At 39.6% G+C, this 20260-nt stretch overlaps 1 protein-coding gene across 1 annotated transcript in view; it reads left to right on the top strand.

The window, feature by feature from the left end:
• The window catches only part of MCCC1 (methylcrotonyl-CoA carboxylase subunit 1), a 63347-nt gene that overhangs the window by 9731 nt on the left and 33356 nt on the right, over positions 1-20260 (top strand). Inside the window, exons 2-7 of the mRNA XM_079766767.1 lie at positions 2104-2150; positions 7208-7344; positions 8502-8597; positions 13623-13744; positions 14273-14420; positions 14508-14629. Coding sequence (XP_079622893.1) covers positions 2104-2150; positions 7208-7344; positions 8502-8597; positions 13623-13744; positions 14273-14420; positions 14508-14629 — 672 coding nt within the window. The remainder of the gene's footprint in view (positions 1-2103; positions 2151-7207; positions 7345-8501; positions 8598-13622; positions 13745-14272; positions 14421-14507; positions 14630-20260) is intronic.

The raw sequence follows: 20260 nt of genomic DNA, 5'->3' as shown, positions 1-20260 counted from the left end.
TCTTCTTATGGAGAATTCTCTAGTTCTTTCATTTGGGGATTCTTTGTTTCCTCATTTTGGTTGTCTGTTTGGGTTTGTGACTATGTATTAGGTAGATCCTCTACACCTCTCAATTTCTAGTGCAGGACAGTGTTAAAGGCTGTTTCTGACTAATTGGATCAGGCAAAGACTCAAAGCCTCCAGAGACCGCCTCTGTCTACAGACTAATAGGATTCTGACTTGAATTGCCCCCAGGCAATTGTCCTCAGGTGTACTGAGAGTTTTTTTCAACAGGGTGGGGCATTGCTTCTGCCTAGAGGCTAATTGTTGCTTTTAATCTCTTAAGTGGCCTCAGGGCAAGGTGTTTTCCAATAGGGTGACTCAACTGTCTTCCCCTCAGGCAAGGCAGATGTCTATGTGGGAAAGATGTCCTTCACTGTGTGAGGGAATGACTCAGCCCAGGAAACTTGGGGTGTCTGCCTTCTGAGCTCTATCCCCCGAGTCCCCAGTCTTGGGTTCTGCTCTCACAGCTCCAGTTCACTTCACCCTCCCTCTGCCAAAGCACAAGGTGGGTGGCTCCACAGGGAATTTTTGTGCATTGGCCCTTCAAGAGGGTGCCCGAACGTTCAGCTGCCACTCCCTGGCAGATAGCACCCTGCTGCTTTTCACAGCTAGATGTTATGTAGGTACCCTCCTCAGATTTGGTGCTCTCTGCTGGGGAGCCCAGCTTGGGGATTAGATCCCAGAGTTCTCAGTGGCACTGCCCCCTCCCCCCACAGCTGAGATATCTCTCCGGGACTTCAGTTGCTGCCTGTGGGTGCCAGGCCAGCCCTTTTGCACCTCCGCCCCTCCTACCAGTCTCTGTGTGGTCTCCACCTTTGGTCCTTGGGTATCAGGGTTCTCTCCTGTGAGTTTTCCGTTGATTATTCAGGAAGCCTTTCCGCATTTCAGTTGTAATTCCAGCTTGTTCCTAGGTGCATGTCCGTGCAGCATCCACCTACTCTGCCGCCATTTTTAATCCTTAGATTGCCTCTTCTTCCTTTGGGAAGAAGGGATGGAACTGATGCAGTTAGACCAGGTATTAAGTCTAGGTTTGCTGTCATGGGCTTTAGCACAAGTGAAGCAATTTTGGGGCTGTGGTTTTCTTTTTTAACAGATATTAACATGATTTGTGACCACTCAGTCACTCCTACAAAAATCTTATTCCTTAGTATTTAAATTTTCTAGGGGGTGGTAATGAAAACAAAAGATTGAGAAACACTGATGTAAAGCAACTTGTGCAGGATCCCCAGCAGCTGGAGTGAGTGGCTCCTCCAGCAGGCCCCAGAGCCAGCATTCTTTCTGCTTCCCTTGTTCAGCTCCTTCCTTTTACTTCTCTGGGCCTAATTGCTCAAACCTGTCTTATCAGAGGGTTGAGATGGATTGGTATTCTTCAAACTGGAGTTTGACCAACATATTTTACTTAATAAAATGGAATAGAGCAAAATAGAATAGAAAATCAAAATACAGGGAAAGTCTTCTTTTAGGAAACTTCTGTTTTGTGTGCATACCTGGTTATGAAGTCAAATGCAGTTTTTACTTTGGGTTCTAGTAAAAAAAAAGAGTTTGAAAAAAGTTGAACTAGAATTTTATTTTAATCCTCACCCGAGGACATGCTTAGAGAGAGGAAGAGAGAGACAGAAACAACGATGTGACCTCCATACACCCGCAGCCCCGGTATGTGCCCTGACAAGGAATCAGTCCAGCAGCCTTTCGGTGCATGGGAAGATGCTCAACCAACTGAGCCCCTTGGGCTGGGCTGAACTAGATGATCTTGAAGTACCTTGGCTTTCCAGTCATCATCTTTGACTCTGGTCAAATGCCAATCTCAGGAGCAAGTAGGTTAAATGACTCATTCAAGGACACGAACTGCCAGGGAGAACAGCCAGAACTGTAACTCCTGGTTTCTAGATTAGTTTTCTTTCCACAAAGAATGTTTAGTAAATCACTTTGTAGGCTTAAGGTTTAACTAAGGCCATATCTGTACTTGGTTTCAGGTTTTAAATAATTTAGATTATTTGAAAGAATATTGACTGATCTTGCATATCCTATTTAATTATAACTCCATTTGGACTCATTTTATAGGAGATGGGCTTGGAAGCAAAGAACCATGAAGTATGCAACAACCACAGGTACCAACAGTTTGTGTTGTACGGTTTGGCTTTGCTTCAGATGGTGAAGTAAGAAACGGAAATGTTTAATCCTTTAATTGGTACATAATAGAAGTAGTTCTCATATGCTTTCGAAGTTTTGGATTTTTGTGATAACTTTTTTAGTAAGTATTGTCAACGTTTTTATCTCCTTTATGTCATATATCTTGCTGTTGTATCTAAAATATGTAGGAAAATATATTTTATATTTATGTTATTTCTATCTGACTCTCATAGTGTATTGAATTGGAAAAACATAACTGTGATGGTCTAAATCAGTGCTTTATAACATGTATTTTAAGTAGCAGGACTTTTTTTTTTTTCAAATAAAAGTTTACATGAAATTCCCAATTATAAAATGTATTTAAATATAACTTGTGGGTGATTGGTGTAGCTCTCTCCCCCTCCTCACTAAACACAAATGTATACTTCATCCCAACAGCCCCTGTGACCTGTGACAACTCTTGGGCTCTATAGATCCTTATTTAAAAACATTGTTTTAAATTATAAATAACCTATTTTTTTGAGAAAATAACTATTATGAGCTGTCAAAGAACAATAACTACATACCTATAAATAATCACTTTATATGTAAATGAATTAAGTGCTCCAATCAAAAGACATGTGTGTAATGATGGAAGTGGATTTCATGTATTTGTATAATATCATGTCATTATAGCACTGATGACAGTGAACTGGTGCAATATTCATTGATATTGCAAGAGAACCATACATCCCTGTGCTCAGAGTGATAGAGGTAGTGGAGCCAAGTGTCTAAGAGCTCAAATTCTGGAGTGAAGCTAACCTAGGTTCAATCTTAGATCCACCATTTCTTTAGCTATATAATTTAAGGAATGTGATATTTCTTTCAACCTTAATTTCTTCACTTTAAAAATTGAGATAATAGCCCTAACCGGTTTGGCTCAGTGGATAGAGCGTCGGCCTGCAGACTGAAGAGTCCCAGGTTCAATTCCGGTCAAGGGCATGTACCTTAGTTGCGGGCACATCCCCAGTAGGAGGTGTGCAGGAGGCAGCTGATTGATGTTTCTCTCTCATCGATGTTTCTAACTCTCTATCCCTCTCCCTTCCTCTCTGTAAAAAATCAATAAAATAAAAATAAAAAAATAATATATATATAAGTATTGTGAAGGTTTAACTCTAGATAGAGTCTTTTTAGCACAGGACCTGGAGCAAAGAAAGTACTTACTTAAAGATTAGTTATTACTGCAATAACTAAATGATGAAAACACTAGAAGGAATCAACAGCAGATTAGATGAAGCAGGGGGTCTAATCAGCGATTTAGAAGACAAGCTAGCAGAAAACACCCAATCAGAGCAGAAAAAAAAAATTTAAATGAGGAAAATTTAAGGGACTTCTGTGATAACATCAAGTGTAATAACATGCATAATAGGGGTACCAGGCGGTAAAGAAAGAGAGCAGGGAATTGAGAACCTATTTGAAGAAATAATGGCCGGCTGGAACCTTCCCTAACCCAGTGAAGGAAAAACACAAGTCCAGGAAGTACAGAGAGTGCCCCCAAAAATGAATTCAAAAAGGCCCACACCAAGACACATCACAATTAAAATGGCAAAGGTTAAAGACAAGAGAGAATCTTAAAAGCAGCAAGAGAAAGACAGTTTTTATAAGGGAGCCTTCTTAAAACTGCCAGCTAACTTCTCAACAGAAACTTTTCAGGCCAGTAGGAATTGACATGAAATATTCAAAGTGATGAAAAGTAAGCTGGAACCAAGACTACTCTACACTGCAAGGCTATCATTTAAAATTGAAGGAGATATAAAGAAAAATACTGTATATAGAGAACTCTCAAGAGTCCACCAAAAAACTATTAGAACTGATTCAGTAAAGTAGTAGGATATAATAAATATTCAGAAGTTGGTTGCATTTTTATACATCAATAAATGAACTATCAAAAAGAGAAATTAAGAAAACAATTCTATTTACAATTGCATAAAAAAATACCTAGGAGTAAAGTCAGCCAAGGAGGTAAAAGACCTTTACTTGAAAAATTATAAGAAATCAAAGAAGATGCAAGTAAATGGAAGCATATACCCTGCTCATTAACATTGTTAAAATGTACATACTTCCCACAGCAATCTATTGATTCAACACAATCTCTTTTTTTTTTTAATTTTTTAAAATATATTTTATTGAATTTTTACAGAGAGGAAGGGAGAGGGATAGAGAGTTAGAAACATTGATGAGAGAGAAACATCAATCAGCTGCCTCCTGCACATCCCCCACTGGGGATGTGCCCGCAACCAAGGTACATGCCCTTGACCGGAATCGAACCTGGGACCCTTCAGTCCGAAGGCTGACGCTCTATCCACTGAGCCAAACCGGTTTCGGCTGATTCAACACAATCTCTATCAAGAATACCAATGGTATATTTCACAGAACTAGAACAAATAATCCAAATATTTATAAGGAATCCCAAAGGACCCTCAAATAGCCACAGCAATCTTGAGAAAGAAGAACAAAGTTGGAGGAATCACACTATTTGATGCCAAACTACTACAAGGCTAAAGTAATCAAAATAGCATGATTCGGTCATAAAAACAGACAGTAAATCAATAGAACAGAGTAAAGAGCTCAGAAAAACTCTTGCCTATATGGTCAGTTAATCTATGACAAAGGAAGTAAGAACATACAGTGGGGGTAAAAATAGTCTATTCAATAAATAGTGTTGGGAAAATTGGACAGATGCATGGAGAAAAATGAAACTAGACCACTTTCTCACACCATATGCAAGAATAAACCTAAAGTGGATTAAAGAATTAAATGTAAGACCCAAAACCACAAAATTCCTAGAAGAAAACATTGGCAGTAAACTCTTGACATTTCTCTTAGCAATATTCTTCCTGATATATCTCCTTGGGCAAGGGAAACAAAAGAAAAAATAACCAAATGGGATTATATCAAACTAAAAAGTTTTTGCACAGCAAAGGAAACTATCAATAATATAAAAAGACAGCCCACTGAATGAGAGAAGATATTCCCAAATGATATATTGACTAAGGGATTAATACCCACAATTTATAAAGAACTCATACAATTCAACATCAGAAAAACAGTCCAATTAAAAAGTGAGCAGAGGACCTGAATAGACACTGCTTCAGAGAGGACATACAGATGTTTATTAGACATATAAAAGATGTTCAGTGTCATAAATCATCAGAGAATGTAAATTAAAAACAATGAATGTTACATCTGTCAAAATGGCTGTCATCAATAAATCCACGAACAAGTGTTGGGGAGGATGTTGAAAAAAGGGAATTCCCTCGTACAATGTTTGAATGCAAATCAGTGCAGCCCCTATGGAAAACTGTGGAGGTTCCTAAAAAAGTTAAAAATAGAACTAAGTTATGACCCAGCAACTCCATTTCTGGTATATATCCAAAGAAACCCAAAATATTCTTTTGAAAAGATATGTGCACCTCTATGTTCATTGCAGCATTATTTACAATAGCCAAGATATGGAAGCAACCCAACTGTCCATGAGTAGACAAATGGGTGAAGAAGAAGTGGTTAGATATATACAATGGAGTATTACTGGGCCATAAAAAAGAATGAAATATTACCATTTGCAACAACATGGATGGATCTAGAGTGTATTATGCTATGTGAAATAAGTCCAACAGAGAATGTCACTTATATGAAGAATCTAAAGAAAAAATAAAATAGAAACAGACTCAATAGATGCATTGAACAAACTTATGGTTGCCAGATGGCGGGGGGTTTGGAGGGCTTGGTGAAAAAGGTAAAGGGATTGAGAGGTATGAATAAATCGGTAGTTACAAAATAGTTTTGGAGATGTAAAGTGCAGCATAGGGAATATAGTCAATAATATTATAATTAACTATGTATGGTGCCAGGTGGATACTTGAATTATCAGGGGATCACTTTGTAAATTATATAATTGTCTAATCATTATGCTGTACACCTGAAACTAATCTATATAATAAAAGCCTAAGCGACCGTTTCGGCGGAATGACCAAAACAACCAGTCGCTATAATGAGCACTGACCACCAGGGGGCAGACACTTGATGCAGGAGCTGCCCCCTGTTGGTCAGTGCGCGCCCACAGGAGGAGCGCCACTCAGCCAGAAGCTGGGCTCACGGCTGGCGAGCACAGCTGCCACGGTGTCGGGAGCCTCTCCTGACTCCGCGGCAGCACTACCGAGCGGCGGCAACAGGTGCAGTGGGCTGTCAATCAGTGTGAGCGGTGCCCAGCCCCAATTCAGGCTCCTCTCTGGTCACCTGCTGCTTGACACACTGCTACATCCCCGGAGGGCTCCCAGACTGTGAGAGGGATGTCTGATTGCTGGCTTAGGCCCAATCCTGGTGCCATTCTCTGTAGAAGGCAGTCAGTCTGAACAACTCAGTGACTCAGGGAAGTGCAGGGAACTCAGGGTGAGCCTGCCTCTGTGCTTGACTCACCCACTCGATGGTGTTCACAGGACAGACCATGGTGGCCCAGCCTGTGCACATGCAGCAGCTGCTGAAGCTCAAGCAGCTGCTGAAGCTCATGCAGCAGCAGAAGGCCATCTAGCCACAAGCCGGCAGTCGGACATTCCCCAAGGGGTCCTAGACTGTGAGAGGGCACAGGTCGGGCTGAGGGACCTGCCCCCTGCCCCACAGTGCATGAATTTTGTGCACCGGGCCTCTAGTGTAAAATAATGTTGAATGTCAACTGTAATTGAAAAACAAAATTTTTAAAAGATTATTATTAACTATGATTTTTTGAGCTATTTTGATCTTTGGCATAACAAAGCATCTTTTTATGTTAAGTTGAAAAATCTGAGTAATTTACGAGTTTGTGTTAATAAGGATATCTTGAATTACAATGACAAGAAATGCACTGCCTAATATTAGTTAAAATGGTTATTTTAGGCTCTGCTTTGCTGATTTTACCAACATAAATATTTATCAGCTTGTTAATATCATAAAATATTTATTTTGCCTTTTTATTCCTTGCTCCCCAGTAATATTTTTTTGTATGATTTTTATGGTGTTTTAGGATGCAACATTACCAAGGTCCTCATTGCCAACAGAGGAGAAATCGCCTGCAGGGTGATGCGAACAGCTAAAAAAATGGGTATACAGTCCGTGGCTGTTTATAGTGAGGCTGACAGGAACTCCATGCATGTGGACATGGTATGTTGCTAAAAACTGGAGATTTATTTATATTTATATTTGTTTAGTGTGTCAGTATTTTAGTTCTTTATGTTGACAGTTTATATTTGCTAGTGTTAACCGTGTTGCAGTAGATAACTTCAGCTGCTCACTAATAATTCCTTTTGGGGACATTTTCCAAATAGGACACCAGTGGAACTAACCAGTATACTCTGTGATGTAGTTGACTTACACGCCAGGTCCTGTCAGTAAGGATTGGTTAAAGCAGTTCACAGAATGTGGCTGATGCACAGACCCCACTTTGAGGGGCTCATATCCACATCCCTGGTGTGCAAGGGAAAGGACCAAGATTCTAGTTTTAGCAACTACTACTGACTGGCCAAGGGTCTTAGACAAGTCACTCAATGTTTCAGAGACTTGGCTTCACTGGAAAATTATAACAACTAGGACCTTCCTCCCCCAAGGTTTGTACGTGTTAGCAGTTATAACTAGCTCTTATCCCTTAGACAGAACCCAGGCATGGGTGAATCCAGCTGTTGTCCTCCGTTATGTCCACAGCAAATCCCCGAGCACTGACAAACCCACAGTGATGAGTTTCACTTGGCCTTCCAGCTTTGCGTAGTAGGCCCATGCAGCTTTCTAGCCACTTTTCTGTCTCATATTGTGAATGCCTGTTGCTGTCTATCCTAAGCCACTTTCATTTTACTTTAGTGTGTGACATATATTATACATAAAAATCAAGTTTTGGCATTCTCCTAATGCAAAAGATTTCAAATTGGATTATTATTTTTTAATATGTTTTTATTGGTTTCAGAGAAAGGAAGGGAAAGGGAGAGAGAAATAGAAACATCAGTGATGAGAGAGAATCACTGATCAGCTGCCTCCTGCACGCCCCCGACTGGGTATTGAGCCCACAACCCGGGCATGTGCCCTGACCAGGAATCAAACCATGACCTCCTGGTTCATAGGTCGATGCTCAACCACTGAGCCACACCGTCCGGGCCCCAGTGGCTTATTTTTATAGCATAGATATGAGCTGGTACTTTTGTATTGTTCTTGGGGAGCCAGCATTTCTATATTTCTATTCCTATTTCTTTCTCTATTTCTATGTCCCTGAAGCAGTCCTATATAGAGTACTAGGTCTGTGGTTTTTTAAACATATACCATTTGTTAAACAGGCAGATGAAGCGCATTTCATTGGTCCTGCTCCCTCTCAGCAGAGCTACCTATCTATGGAGAAAATCATGCAAGTGGCCAAGATCTCTGCTGCACAGGTAAGGGTGATGAAGAAATATACAATACAAAAGTAAACGTGTTGCCCAATTTTCACAAAATTACTTACTATTTAGAGAATACATTTTCTATATTTAGCCATCCCCAGTTTCTATCTTTCCTATTAAAAGCATTAATATGGAATGAACAATCCAAACAGGCTTGCAATTTTGTGAACCACCAGGGTGAACTGGCAGCTAAATATATGCCTGATGGGTAAGGAAATTGCCCACTGGTGGTGGTAGTATTGCTAGTTTTTCTTTTTTAATCCATTCAAATGCCCAAGAATACTGTGGTTTGGCTATGGTAAGCTATTCTTCTTAAGAGAAATTAAACTTCTTGAGGTCATTCCCAGAATGTGTGATTGAACTCGATATTCACAAGTAGATAGCTGCTTTCCTTTTTAGTTTGAAGGGAGAGTACTTATCTAGCTCATCAGAGTTCTATCAGTTTAATATCTGTCCAAAAGAAGGGAAGCTAGCAACACTTTGAAAATGAAATTAAGGAAACAGTTACAGTCATAAATGGTATCATCAAAATCAAATAGTAACAAAGTTAGCAAAAGTAGTTCAAGACCAGTGTATTGAAAACTAAAACATTGCTGAGCGAAATTAAATGAGTCCTAAATAAATAGGTAGATAAATCATTGGAAGGCTCAATATTGTTAAGATGGCAATTCTTTCCAAATTGACTGATAGATTTAATCACTCTATATCAAAATCCCAACAGGCTATTTTATAGAAATTGACAAGTGGTCCTCATAGCTAAAGGCCTAGTATATAGTTAAAACAAGTTTGAAAAGACTAACAAATGTCTAGGACATTTAAACGAGGCATGCGGCCCGCCGGCCGCAAATTTGACATGCTTGGTGTAGGGTTTAGACCCTCTATTTCAAAACTCATTATAAAGCCACAGTGACCAACAGTGTGTTAACAGAAGGATAAATACACAGGCTAGTGGAACAGAATAGAAAGTTGCACATTTATGGTTAATTAATTTTTGAATAAAGGTAAAGTAATGTAATAGGGAAAGGGTGGTTTTTTCAACAAATGGTGCTGGAACAATTGGCTATCTATATGCAAAAAGATGAACCTAAAGTCTAGTTCCTACACTCTTACCTTACACTTTTCATAAAAAACAAAAATAACTTGAAATGTACCATATACCTAAATGGAAGACCTACAATTATAAAATTTCTGGAAGAAAACATAAAGAGAAAATCTTTGAGAAGGTTAGGCAATAATTTCTTCGATATAATATCATAAGCAAGATTCATAAAAGAAAAAATTGATAAAATAAACTTCACCAAAATTTAAAACTTTTGCTCTTCAAAAGAAACCATTAAGAACTTAAAAGATTAGCCATGGACTGGGAGAAAATATGTGCATAACATATATTTGATAAAGGGTGGTATCCAGAATTTTTAAGGAACACTTTACAATTCAAACAACCCAATTGAAGAAAATGGGCAAAAGATTTGAATAGACACATCACCAAAGAAGATACACAAATGGCCAATAAGCCAAATAAAAGATACTCAATATCATTAGTCGTTAGGGAAATTGACATTAAAACCACAGTTATAGCCCTAGCCAGTTTGGCTTAGTGGCTAGAGCGTTGGCCTGTGGACTGAAGGGTCCCAGGTTTGATTCCAGTCAAGGGCACATGCCCGAGTTGCAGGCTCGATCCCCAGTAAGAGGCGTGCAGAAGCAGCCGATCAGTGATCCTCTCTCATCATTGATGTTTCTATCTCTCTCTCCCTCTCCCTTCCTCTCTGAAATAAAAAAACAAACAAACAGTTATATACCATTTCACACTCATTAGGATGTTATAAATATAAATGACAGATAATAAATGTTGGCAGGAATTTGGAGAAACTTGAAACCATCAGATATTGCTGGTAGAAATGCAAAATAGGACAGCTTCTTTAGAAAACTTAAAAATTTAAACGTATACTTACCATATTTTGACCCAACAGTTGCCCTCCTGAGCATTTACCCAAGATAAGTGAAAAATAGGCTTGTATGAATGTTCATAACAGCATTATTCATAATGGCCCCAAATTGGAAAAAAATCCAAATGAAATCATGAACTAAATGTAGCATATCATAGTGGAATCAACTCTATAAAAAGAAATAAACTACCGATGCAATAAACTACAATAACAAGGATGAACCTCAAAAAATTACACTAAGTGCCCTGGCCAGTTTGACTCAGTGGCTAGAGCGTCGGCCTGCGGACTGAAGGGTCCTGGGTTTGATTCCAGTCAAGGGCACATTCCCAATAGGGGGTGTGCAGGAAGCAGCCAGTCAATGATTCTCTCTCATCGTTGATGTTTCTATCTCTCTCTCCCTCTCTTTCCCTCTCTGAAATCAATAAAAAATATATATATATTTAAAATGTTCCCCCAAAAAAATTATGCTAAGTTAAAGAAGTCAGACACATAAGACTATGTATACTGTATGATTACATTTCTAGGAAATTTCTAAAAAAAAAAAAAGTGAAACTATAGAGACAGTAGGTCAGTAAGTTGCTTGGTTCTAGAAGTAAGAATTAATTAGTCATGCACATGGGCACACAGGAACTATTTTGAGTGATAGAAGTGTTCTAAAACTGGATTGTAGTAATAGTTGCACAATTGTATAAATTTACTAAATTCATGAAACTATAAAGGGTGAATGTTATATATGTAAATCATACCTAATAAAAAAAATAAAATAAGTTTAAAAAAAAGCTGTTAGCAAACCAGGGAGGACAGAGTGTAGATCTTTTTCAGTTTGCTTAGCATAAATAACATTTGACCATTCCATAGAAAATGTCTAAATTGAGCATTGGTTTGAAAGAAACAAAATTCCAAACTGACATCAAAATGTGACTTTTCGCATTTTATTCAATATTTAGCATTTTGTTGTTTGCCATCAGTAAGATATGGTTTTTTTCTATTCACATGAGTTTCCCAGACATTGGAAGCTAACTGCTTTAATTTTGAAATGTCCTTTAAATGTAACTGTTTTGAAATAGGTTTGGCAGAGCTTTCTTTTTATATTCAACTAGAGGCCCGGTGCACAAAATTCGTGTGCTTGGTGGGGGGTTCCTCAGCCCAACCTGCACCCTCTCGCAGTCTGAGACCCCTCGCTCCTTACTGCCTGCCTGCTCGCTGCTCCTTACCTCTCAGCTCACTGCTCCTTAGCGTTGCCACAGAGGCGGGAGAGGCTTCCACCACCACCACAGTGCTTGCCAGCCGTGAGCCCGGCTTCTGACTGAGCAGTGCTCCCCCCCCTAACCCCCCCACCCCCCCCATGGATGCGCACTGACCACCAGGGGACAGCTCCTGTATTGAGCGTCTGCCCCCTGGTGGTCAGTGCATGTCATAGTGACCAGTCATTCCACTGGTCATTCCACAGTTCAGTCGGTTTGCATATTAGGCTTTATATAGGATTGGTTATAATTATTATTTTAGAAGAGCAGATGTCCTGAGGGCTACTGAAGTGGGAGACCGAGTTGCTTCATCCCTCACTAAATAACCTGAGCTGCAACTGTTTGCTTTCCTGTGTCTTCCCTCTTTCCTGTTGGCATGTTTGCCCTAAGAAAACACACTGTTCTTGGGTCACCGATTGTCCTCTTTTGTGAGCGAGAAAGCCAGATACATAAATTTGTTAAAACTCTGAGGGACTTGCAAATAACTAGGCAAAAGTCTGAGGTGATCCGCTTTCATTAAAGTATACACTGAGTGGCCAGATTATTATGATCTCTGAACGCATAATAATCTGGCCACTCAGTGTATAACCTATATAATAAAAGGCTAATATGCAAATTGTCCCCTCGACCAGGAGTTTGGCCAGCAGGCAGGCCAGCCAACCGCCCATGTACCCTCCCCCTGGCCAGGCTGGCCAGACCCCACCCATGCACGAATTCATGCACCGGGCCTCTAAAATACACCACACACACACACACACACACACACACACACACACACACACACATTCACAATGAGTGGCCAGATTATTATGCGTTCAGAAATCATAATAATCTGGCCACTCAGTGTATACAGGCTTTAGTGTATGACTTTTTGTTTGCTTCTTAGTTTTCTGTTTAGAAAGGTGACATGGGCACATAGTAACCTGAAGATAGATGGGGTGTGATTGTGCTAGTGGGCTCTTCTCAGCTTGTGGGTTCCACAGTTTCAGTTCTAGGCCAGCCCTGTACGAAGGCAGAGTCAAGAAATCCCCATTACCTTTACTCCTACGTATACTCCTTGACATTCTACCCTAAAAGCAGTATTATTATAAATTAAAATACAGATTCTTCTGATCCATCCATTCCACTTGTAGATTGATACTTATAAGAATTTAAAGCAGGGACTCAAAAGAGATACGGGTACATCAATGTGTACTAGTATAGCAGCATTATTCATAATAGCCAGAAAGTGGAAACAATCTACATCCATCAACAGGTGAGTGGTAAACAAAATGTCGAATATATACATACAGGGGAATATTATTCAGCCTTAAAAAAAGGAATGAAATTCTGATACATGCTACTACATGGATGAGCCTGGGAAACATTCTGCCTTGTGAAATAAGCCAGACACAAAAGGGTAAGTTTGTACAATTCCACTTATATCAGGTTCCTAGAATAAACAAATTCATAGAGACAGAAAGTAAAATTTATAAGACAGAAAGTTACCAGGGAGTGGGGGGTTAGTGTCTAATGTGGTACTGAGTTTCTGTTTGGGGTGATGAAAGCGTTCTGGAGATGGTTGGTGGTAATGGTTGCCCAGAATTGTGCACTTAAACGTGGTTAAAATAGAGATTTATCTTATGTATATATTACCACAATAAAAAGAAATACAGATTCTTCTGGTTCAGGTAAGGCTTCAGAACTTTAGTGTGAATGTTTCAGATGTCTGTTTGGAAACAGGCTTTGATAGCGTAGTGTAGGTACCACCAGCTTACAGAGAGGCCTCCCCTGCATCCCATTTGCCAGTGGAGTGCTAGTAAATTTGTCTTTTCATTTCTCGCTTCTAGGCTATCCATCCTGGGTATGGTTTTCTTTCAGAAAACATGGAATTTGCCGAACTATGTAAGCAAGAAGGAATTATTTTTATAGGTCCTCCCTCATCTGCAATTAGGGACATGGGTATAAAGAGGTATGAGTTTATGTTTTTTAAATAAGGTCAATTGAAATGATTTATTTTACCTATAATAGACAAGCTAATAATACACTTTTGTTGTCATAGGCATAAGTTGTTTATCTGCCACTCCAGGGAGTTACAGAAAATCCTCAGCTAATTAGTATTTCTAATCAACATGCTAATTCTTTTGGGGGGTTAAAAACAATGTAGGATAAGCTACCACATGAAAAATTGGATTGAGGGTAATCAACAGATATTTTAATATTTGTATTAATATTTATTATCTCAGACTGTAGTTCTTTCTTTATCTATGGGGTGTTTTCTTTGAAAAGTTCCATTATAATACAGATGATGTATTATAGAATTATACGCCTGAAACCTATAAAATTTTATTAACTAATATGACCCCAATAAATTCAATAAAAAAGAAGAAATTAAACATAAAATAAAAAGTTCCATTATATTTTGTAGACTGGGCTGTATTTGTTTCTCTTGTATGAAATTTCATAGAATTTGGGTATCTCGGGCTTTTTTATTGTAAAGTACATCCAAATCCATAATGGCTGCTGCTGGAGTGCCTGTTGTGGAAGGTTATCACGGTGAGGACCAGACAGACCAGTGCCTGAGAGAGCATGCTGGGAAGATCGGCTACCCCGTCATGATCAAAGCCGTCCGTGGTGGAGGAGGAAAAGTAAGACTGTGCGTGCTCATATTTTCCATTTCTGCCTACTCTCCTTTGTTTTATTTATGTTGTAGTCAAATCTACCTTTCATCTTAGGGTATGAGGATCGCTAGATCAGAAAAAGAATTTCAAGAACAGTTGGAATCAGCCCGGAGGGAAGCAAAGAAGTCTTTCAACGATGATGCTATGCTGATTGAGAAGTTTGTAGACACTCCAAGGTGGGGATAGCTTTTTTTTCTGACTCAAATTTTTTAAATTATAAAAAATGCACACACATTATATAAAATACAAAGTTCTAGTAAGACATAAGTACATAAATTCCCCAATCCCACCCCTGAGGTACCCACTATAATGGTATGGTATGCATACTTCCAGCCATTTTCTATGTGAATAGATACATTTATACATATACAAACAGAATACAACATACATACAGAAGAACAGTGAATCAAATCTTATATAATATTGTGTGTTAATATTATATCAGAGATCTTTCCATGTCAGATCTTCCCATAGATCTCATTCTTTTTGTTGACCTTAATATTGGTTCCATGATATTGATATGCCATTAATTCATTCAATCCATTACTTTTTTATTTAATTTAGGGTCTTTTTAAAATAAAAAAAATTCTTGTAAGAAATTAAGCTATATTGCCCTGGCTGGTTTTGCTCAGTGGTTAGAGTATCAGCCCGTAGACCCAAGGGTCCAGGGTTTTTTTTTGTTGTTGTTGTTTTTTGTTTTAAATATATTTTATTGATTTTTTACAGAGAGGAAGGGAGAGGGATAGAGAGTTAGGAACATCGATGAGAGAGAAACATCGATCAGCTGCATCCTGCACACTCCCCACTGGGGATGTGCCCGCAACCAAGGTACATGCCCTTGACTGGAATCGAACCTGGGACCCTTGACTCCGCAGGCTGATGCTCTATCCACTGAGCCAAACCAGTTAGGGCCAGGGTTTGATTCCCGGTCAAGGGCATGTACCTAGGTTGCAGGCCAGATCCTGGCCCGAATCAGGGCATGTGCAGGAGGCAACCGATTGATGTCTCTTTCACATCTATGTTTCTCTCCCCCCCCTTTCCCTTCCACTCTCTCTAAAAATCAATGGGGGGAAAATATCCTTGGGTGAGGATTAACCAATGTGTTTCAAGAGCACACTAGCACAATCATACCTCATCTATCTTCAGGTTACTATGTGCCCATGTCACCTTTCTAAAAACAAAAACAAAAAAGAAATTAAGCTATATTTTACAGAACTCTGTAAGCATCAGTTGAGATGCTCAGAAAATGGAAATAGTTACCCAACTGAATTATAATTGTAAGTGATGTGTTACCAACAGTTCACACTTTTATTGCACTCACCATATGCTGGGTCCTAAATATTTTACATATACTAACTAATCTTGCTGTCCAAATTCTAATCTAGTTCTTGCAAGAACCCCTTTAGAGGATAGTATTCCCATTTTGCAGGTGAGGATACTGAGCAACAGAATAGTCACATCAGATAACTTGCCTGAGGTCTCCTAGCTAAGAAATAGTGGAGCTTGGATTTCAACCCAGGCAGTTTGACTCTGAAATTCACACTCCAAGCCACTGCACTAAACTGCTTCTCCAGGTACCACAATAACAAATGCCGTGTAAATACCTAATTTTTATTTTTATTTTCTGGAGTTTTCTTTTTATGCCTATTGCTTAACATAAGGTACTGATTGATTATAAAAGCTTCCTGCTTCATAGACTTTTGGGTGATTTACATAGATACAGATGTAGATATAGTTATCCTGTAAGTCCAGTGACCTGATAAAGAATAACTCATTTGGGAACCATGACTAGAGAGGGATTTACCTTGAAGGTAATGAGCTGAAGCTTCCCTTGCATGAACCTCTTCCAAGTTCCATTACCTAATTGTGTCTTCTTTTTAAAGAGGGCCCCAAAATAGTTTTTGTTTCAGACCATACAAGCTTAGAACTGTCCCTGAACATGGCACAGCAAATTAAATTCATTTAGAGTTTGTTAAAATAAAAAAAAGTCAACCTTAAAGTCGGCCAGTGGATTAGGAGCGCATAACACATGCCGCCTGCCGGTGGGAAGCCAGGAAAAGACAGAGACTCTAAGATAAACCAGGCTCCCTCCCACCGGATCTTTGCAAAAGAACAGGCCGACTCTCGCGTGGCGTACTCTTGAGTTAGATTGTTGTGGACACATCAGCTAGCTATTTCGGTGACTGTGACTCCCTGCTCCAACAGCGTTTGAAGCTGTACATTCTTTCCTTGTGAAACGTTAGCTACATATTACCTCACATTGTAATTTATTCCTCCAATAGCTGGGAAACTCCTGGGAATCAAGGACCTGCTAGTATATTTATTTTTCATTTCCCCCTATATATTACTACCTGGCATATTACTTCCTTCATGATAGGCATCAATAATATTTTTTTAAATATAGAAGTAATGTGAATACATTACAGTTTTGTTTTTTTTTTGGAAAATACAGGAGTTGGAAAACAAAGTCACTCATAATCTCATTCTCTAAGTGTAGTAATATTTCTATGTATTTCTGTGCCGTATTTTCTAGTAATAATATTTTGATATCATGATAATTGTACTGAATACACTATGTTCTGTCCTGCTCAATAGTTACCTGTTGAATTAATGGAGTCTGAGAAAATTGTCAAGATGGTGCTGGTAACTGAGGAAAGTACATACAAGATGTTTTCTAGATCTGATCAGTTATTGTGTTTATCTGAAAGGCTGGGACAGAAAATAGTCTTCAAAGTGTACTATTTGGAGGGTAATAAAAGAAACCAGGTTCCATCTTCACTTCAGAGTCAATAAATAATCTGTGTGACTTTAAAATGTAACTGGGAAATTAAAAACTTTAGAACTTTTAGAAAATATCAAGGCATTTCTAATAGAATCCAGCTGTATCCACCTACCAGTATCCCGCACGCATCCTGGCCAGGGATGGAACTACAGCCAGACCCCCAGTGGCTGATTGGAGCGGCTAGGATTGGTTCTGAGATAGTGCTCCGGATCCTCTAAGTTAGGTCAGGCAGCAGAAAAGGTCAGTCAGCAAAAGGGAAATGGCACCAGAGACTTGATGATTACAGAACCAAAACAGAAAACACAGATCCTCCGTGATCTTCCTTTGTACGTAGCCAAAGGAAAACTGTGTCGAAGTTTTGAGACCTCAGAATAAAAACTGTGTTGTGTTCTGCTCTTGGTTTGGCCCCAGCATGTTCCTTTCCGAACCTGGAGCCCCTGCTACAGTGCCGTCCTCTCTGGAGCAGCTGAAAGATAAGGGAGGGCCCGTAGAAAGTAGAATTTTATCATTGTAATTTGAAAATCAGGTTGTTCAGCTCCAGCATGGAAAGAGCTTGGAAGTTGTTACATCTGAAGAGCAAGTAAAAAGCTGGACAGAATGAAAGTCAGTGACTTAGACCAGCGGTCGGCAAACCGCGGCTCGCGAGCCACATGCGGCTCTTTGGCCCCTTGAGTGTTCTAACGCCACTTCTTCAAAATAGACTCGCCCAGGCCGAAAACCGACTTCTGCGCATGGGCCACGAAGTTTCCATCGCACTGTACGTGCGCGCCCGCACGTGGTATTTTGTGGAAGAGCCACACTCAAGGGGCCAAAGAGACGCATGTGGCTCGCAAGCCGCGGTTTGCCGACCACTGATCTAGACCCACAAGAGAACTGAGGGCACAGGGAAGCCACCACCCGAAGTCTGGGCAGGCACGTGAACACAGCGAAGCACAGCCCGGATCCGCCTGCCAGGAGCAGAAGCCGCTGGAGCCATAAACTTACAGGAACACTGAAATGGGAATTTTGACAAATGACTGGAGATTGATTGTGGACTAGCTTGATAGTGAGAAAATCTTTAAGCCCCCCAGTGTTAGGGGGGCCTCCCAACTTTTCATTAGTTTTATTGCCAGGAATCCCACCAAGTTCTCACAGTGAAAATCTAAGCAATCTCTTAAAATGTGGGGGTTGGGGGGTAGAAAAGTAACCTTCTGAAATAGGCCCAGAGCAGTCTGTTCTCAGAAACCAAGGCCAGCACTCCCAGGGAAGCTGTGCCAGAACCTTTTCTGTCCTGGGGGAAGGGCAGCTAGCCAAGTCTAACCTCTAACCTGCCCGTTGTACCAAAGTGTGAATAGTATTAGGAAAACACTTCTGAAGCACAGAGGTCAACTAAACCACTGAGATTTAATCATAAGATCATAGTGTTTTCCCTGCCCTACACCCTACCATGTCACCAGGGCTCCTGTATAATAACAGTGGGTTCCAGCTGAAAGAAGTGCAGGACACAGACTCTGTCCAGAAAGCAGTTCTTGTTGAAGCCCAAAGGCAACAGGAGAAACAAAAGGAAACCAAGGATATTGGAGGAAAGGGAAGCCTCTGGCACCCACAGGTGCTGCAAACATGAAACACAACATGCCTCCAAACCGGATTAACATTAAACATTCAAGGCTTGTTTACCTCAGTTCCTGGTATGGGATACATCACATCTGGTTCCCTCCCTCCCTCCCTCCCTCCCTCCCTCCCTCCTCCCCTCCCTCCCTTTCTTCCTTCCTTCCTTCCTTTTTTTGTCTATTTATTTTCATTGATTTTTAAAGAGAGGAGGGGAGAGAGAGAGAAACATCGATATGAGAGAGAAACATTCTTTGGTTGCCTCCCGCATGCATCCTGACCAGGGATGGAACTACACCCTGGATATGTGTCCTGACCAGGAGTCAAACACACCACCTTTTGGTGTGTATTGTACAGTGCTTCCACCAATTGAGCCACACAAGCCAGGGCCATCACATCTGGATTTAAAAAAAAAAAAATTCCAAGCCTTAAAGGTTAAAAAAAAATTATAAAAAAGCACAAATTGGAGTGACAAGGCAAGTATCAGAACTAGACTGAGATGTGACACAGATTTGGGGATTATCTATGGAATTTAAAGTAAGTGGTTAATATGTAAATGCTCTAATGGAGCAAGTAAAAAAAAATGCAAGAACAGAGGGTAATGTAAACAAAGAGATGGAAATTTAAGAAAAAAAATCAAATGAAAATGCTAGAAATAAAAAACATCATAACAAAGGAAGAATGCATTTGATGGACTAATCAGTAAATTAGACACAACTGGAGAAAGAATCAGTGACCTTGAACATATGTCAATGGAAACTTCCCAAACAAATACAAAGAGAAGTGAGAATGAAAACAAACAAATACAATATAACTGAACTATCTAAGAACTGCAGGACAATTTTTAATGGTGTACCAGGTAACATGTGCTTATTTGAATACAAGAAGAAATAAAGGAGTGGGAGAACTATTTCAAAGTAATAATGGCCAAAATGTTCCCAAAATTAATGACAGACACCACACTACAGAACCAGGAAGCTCAGAGGACATCAAAGAGGATAACTGTCAAAGAAATTTTAAAGTTATATTCAAACATAAGAAAACAAACACAAATAGGACATCTTGGAAAAAGCCAGAGGGGCAAAAACTTCCTGTAGTACATCAGACATCTCACAGAAACCATGCAAGCAAGAATCAAGAGGAGTGGAATATATATAAAATGTAGAAATCTATATGCAATGAAATTATCCTCAGACATGCAGGAGGAATAAACATGTCCTCAGACAAAATTTGAGGGAATTTGTCACCAGTAGACTTGCCTTGCAAGTAATGATAACAGAAGTTCTTCAAAGAGAAGGAAAATGATACAGGTTAGAAACTGAGATCTAATAAAGGAAGAATATTAGACAAGGACTTCACAGTTGACAATTTGTTCAAAATAAGAAGAAGAGTGTATTTGGCGATGTTAGCTTAAGAATAAATAAAAAGAGGAGGAAAG

The sequence above is a fragment of the Cnephaeus nilssonii genome (assembly GCF_951640355.1).
Source record: "Cnephaeus nilssonii genome assembly, chromosome: 3".
NCBI classification, from domain to species: Eukaryota; Metazoa; Chordata; class Mammalia; order Chiroptera; family Vespertilionidae; genus Cnephaeus; species Cnephaeus nilssonii.
Note: the sequence above shows the minus strand (reverse complement) of the source record. Positions and strands in the feature narration are given on the sequence as shown.